The sequence below is a fragment of the Priapulus caudatus genome, unplaced genomic scaffold, assembly GCF_000485595.1.
Source record: "Priapulus caudatus unplaced genomic scaffold, Priapulus_caudatus-5.0.1 Scaffold1245, whole genome shotgun sequence".
NCBI lineage: Eukaryota > Metazoa > Priapulida > Priapulimorpha > Priapulimorphida > Priapulidae > Priapulus > Priapulus caudatus.
This window is the reverse complement of record NW_014578306.1, coordinates 19,816-24,237: the sequence shown is the minus strand read 5'-3', so window position 1 is coordinate 24,237 and position 4,422 is coordinate 19,816. Positions and strand designations below refer to the sequence as shown.

At 42.9% G+C, this 4,422-nt stretch overlaps 1 protein-coding gene across 1 annotated transcript in view; it reads left to right on the top strand.

Annotated features, from left to right (window-relative positions):
- LOC106815948 (AH receptor-interacting protein-like) overlaps nucleotides 1-4,422 on the top strand; it is a gene marked incomplete at its 3' end in the record, with an annotated part of 19,563 nt that extends 15,141 nt beyond the window's left edge. The window contains 2 exon segments of the mRNA XM_014820485.1: nucleotides 3,025-3,199; nucleotides 4,236-4,422. Coding sequence (XP_014675971.1) covers nucleotides 3,025-3,199; nucleotides 4,236-4,422 — 362 coding nt within the window.

Here is a 4,422-nt window from a genome sequence, read left to right as displayed (position 1 = left end):
GCGACGCCGTCACCATGGTAACGAGGGAGGCAGACGACAGGGCAAGGCTGCAGGGCAAGCTGTTCACGTAGCGACGCCGTCGCCACGGTAACGAGGGAGGCAGACGACAGGGCAAGGCTGCAGGGCAAGCTGTTCACGTAGCGATGCCGTCGCCACGGTAACGAGGGAGGCAGACGACAGGGTAGGCTGCAGCGCAAGCTGTTCATGTAGCGACGCCGTCACCATGGTAACGAGGGAGGCAGACGACAGGGTAGGCTGCAGCGCAAGCTGTTCACGTAGCGACGCCGTCACCATGGTAACGAGGGAGGCAGACGACAGGGCAAGGCTGCAAGGCAAGCTGTTCACGTAGCGACGCCATCACCACGGTAACGAGGGAAGCAGACGACAAGGCCACTGTGTGCAATGCAAGCTTTTCACGTAGCGACGCCATCGCCACGGTAACGAGATCACATCCTCGTCCAACGAGAGACGAAAGGATCGCGTCCGTGAGGGGGGCAGACGGAAGAATGCCTCGTGCCGTTGCTGTCAATTCTCGATTAACTTTGACGAAGAAGCCTCGTTCAGTGTGTCATCTGTCACTTCTCTGCCGGAGAGGAGGGGTAGCTGAGCAATGGCTACCCTCTCCCATTCACCGCTCCCAGACCATGTTCACCTGCAGCCACTATGCAGCCAATGTTATACACTCGGAGTGTAGGGAGTGACTCCCTAGACACAATCAGGCTTGCACCGCGCACATCGTTGAAGCGTACTGGGTGATGCCGTGATCACGAGTGAACGCATTCATTCCACGATAGCACTGCTTTCGCACTGGTCTCTCGTGTCGCCGACGCTTCACTCAGCATATGCAAACGTCAGGAGCATATCTCCTAACCTACTAAACACCGTTTTACGTTAGACGAGGTACGCGTATTTTTTCGTACGTACGTCGCGTACGTTTTAGCCGGTCTATCGCAATGCTGCGCTTGGGTGTTATAGCGGTGTTAATGTATGCAGTTTTAGATTGGTGAAGCCATGGATATCTATGTAGTGCAGTGCGTTATATTATGTTATTGTATATGATGGATGGCTATGGATGAATCCGTCCCTCCGTGTAGTCGCCGGGGGGCTGTTGTCAGAAAGAACACTACATTTAGTAGTAATTACAGCATCATGTCTAAAATGTCATATTGTTTAAAGTGAAACGTACTGTGTGAAAGTTACGATATTATAGACTTTTGATGGTCATTGCTGTAGTACTGTCATGACTGTTTATGTTTCTGACAATGCCGGTGGTGTTTGTCAGGAAACGCGAAAGCACCCGTGTACAGTTAGTTGTATGCACCTACATGAAGTATAGTACTTGTATTGTTGTCAGTAAGGCTCATATGGTCTATGTCCCCCAGGGTACTATCGGAGGGTACCCTGGGTACGGTTCGATATATCGGAAAGTACCTAGGGGTACTATACGATATGTCGCTGCGTACCCTGCATTGTCCCACCGTACCCTGACTTTCAGCCAACTGATGTCGTAATTATACATACACTCCGTCAAGTTACCACATCACATAGAAGAAACCTCAAAACATCGCAATCCAATAAAAATGTATGCTATGTTTGACTATATTTTTCTTTTTCCTTTTTTTTAAACGAAGAGCTAGCTATTTTAGTTTTACAACATCGGAAATATGTCCATATAAAGTCAGGGTACGGTGGGACAATGCAGGGTACGCAGCGACATATCGTATAGTACCCCGAGGTACTTTCCGATATATCTAACCGTATTTAGGGTACCCTCCGATAGTACCCTGGGGGACATAGACCCTATCAGCATCAGTAAGGTATCGTTATCGTACACGGTAACACGTACTAAACACCTCTTGGTTTGTTAGGTATTATTCATGTTACTAGAGTTACTCAGTGTTGCTTTTGCTGCTGCTGCTGTTGTTGTTGTTGTTGTTGTTGCTGCTGCTGTTGTAGCTGTTGTATACAGATATAAGTATTGAATATTGCATGTTATTTAATGTATTCGTGATAAGAATAATTGATAAGATGTATCGTATGTTTAATAAAACATTCTCGAAAACACTACTTTTATTATTGCAATTGTGCTAGTTAATATTTTATGAATACTGATCCCCACAGCCCTTGAAAGTCCTTGAATTTTGTGCTTTGTCCTTGAAAGTCCTTAATTTTTTCTTTTGTCATTGAAAGTCTTTGGAAATAGGTCCAAGTCCTTATTTAATGTCAATTGTAATGGAATTTACATTTTTGATCTAAAATAAAAAGCACATGCATCTTCATTGCTGGTTATCTGACCCTATTCCAAGTCTTCGATAGAAATAGTTACGAACCCTGCCCATGCCACCCATGACTAAAAAGAGGGAAACAAACTAGTTTTAGCAGATACTGTTCTGTGAATTTGGGATTAAATTTAATATTATTTGTTATTATTTGTAAAGACTTGGGACAAGGAGCATATGGCCCTTAATGGTTTCTTCCATGGATTGGAGGCTGAAGAAGAGATCTAGAATCTTTAATTTCACCAGCTCGGCAAGTACTATTAGCAAGAAATTTATAGAGAAAGAATTGCTCTCATTGAATTAGGGTGTAAAACAACTATTTTTTTACTTTATATAACTAAGGTATATATGATGACTCTAAAATGCTAAAATTACTTGTCACAGATTGTCCTTGAAAAATCACATGTTCTTGAAATGTCCTTAAAGTATTTGAAAAAATAATTCACACTTGTGGGAAACGTGCACCGAGTAGGGCCTACCTAGCAGTAATGTACCGCATAGAATCCAACCATCATGAAAAAACACATGTCCTTGAAATGTCCTTGAAGTATTTGAAAAAATAATTCACTTGTGGGGAACATGCACCGAGTAGGCCTACCTAGCAGTAATGTACCGCATAGAATCAACCATCACGAAAAACCAAGAAAATACCTTTTCTTTCAATATCTGGTATTTTATCTATTTCTATATATCTATATCTGATATGTCTATCTATTTATAATTTGCCTGGCATGTCGGTGTGTAGCTGGTGGTGTCGTACCCCATCGTGGCGAAGCAGCTACGTGACATCATCGCAGGGAGGCAGCCACAGGAGCACCGCACGCACTGCTGCGGCATGATGGCACTGCAGCAGATGGGCCTTGGACACGCCGACCTTGAACAGATGCTAAAGGAACCAGAGGATCTAGACTTCATCTTCGGTTATAATTATTTAGATTATAGCTATTTTTGATTTCGTTTTTCATTAATTGATTTTTTAAGTTAATTTTTTATTAATTTATTATTGTTAATTTATGATTATAATAATAAGATTATTATAAGATTAATTGTCTCTCAAAGGCATCGAGAATTAAATCCCTCGGTCAAGAAATCGGGTCTCGTGCGTATAACAATAAATATATATACTATTAGGACATAATATATATAATATATATAGACATATATATATTATATATATAATATATATAGACATAATATATATACTATATATATTATAAAGACTAATTGTCTTTATTAACTCCTGATACTATATAATAATGATAATAATAATATAATGTATAACAGTAAGTAACCGCTGGTAAGCGTATAGTTAACGGACGAGTTTCTGTTGTTACGATGATGTGAGGCGGCAGATGAACGGCAAACTTGTGCTCTCATTTCTCTGAGATTTGCAAAACATGATGTCAAAAAACGACGCCCGAACTGCAAGTGCGTCCGATTCTCTGGCGTGATTTTCTATGACCAGTACCCTATCTCTACATGTTCCCGGTTCCACAGACGTGGATTAACTCTTAACTCCGAGTTAAATTCCTTAACTCTGAGTTAAAAGTTAACTCGGAGTTAAATTCCGTTCCACAGTCGTGGAGTTAAATATGCCTAACTCTGAGTTAAAATTTAACTCTGGTATGAACCTAGATTAAACTCAACTCAGGGTTAAAAATCAAGTTCATCCACGTCTGTGGAACCGGGTCCAGGTAACAAAGCTTGGAGACATGGTACCGGTCGATGACAACTTGACGGCGCGCATGCCATTAGTGTAGATAATACATAAACTAAGTCGACTTTAAAATGTCGATCGGTCTGTATACTGTTTAAAATACAGACGCGCGAGTGTTCCGAAACACGTTCGCCTTGCACACTCGTTTTTACGCGCGGTCGAGTATCGGAGCGTATCGGTAGCATCCCGGGGCTCCCCCCCTCTCCCCCCGTGCTCACTCCTGCGCTTGTGTTTTGCAGAGGTGTGTAAGATCGACTATGCGGGCGACTACAGGAAGGATGCTTGGGCGATGGATGAGGAAGAGAAGCTGAGTCAGGTACCGGTGCTGCGTGATGAGGGTAACCGCCTGTACAAGGCCGGCGACATCGCAGGAGCCGCACAGAAGTACGGAGAGGCTCTCACCAACCTGGAACAACTGTGCCTCAG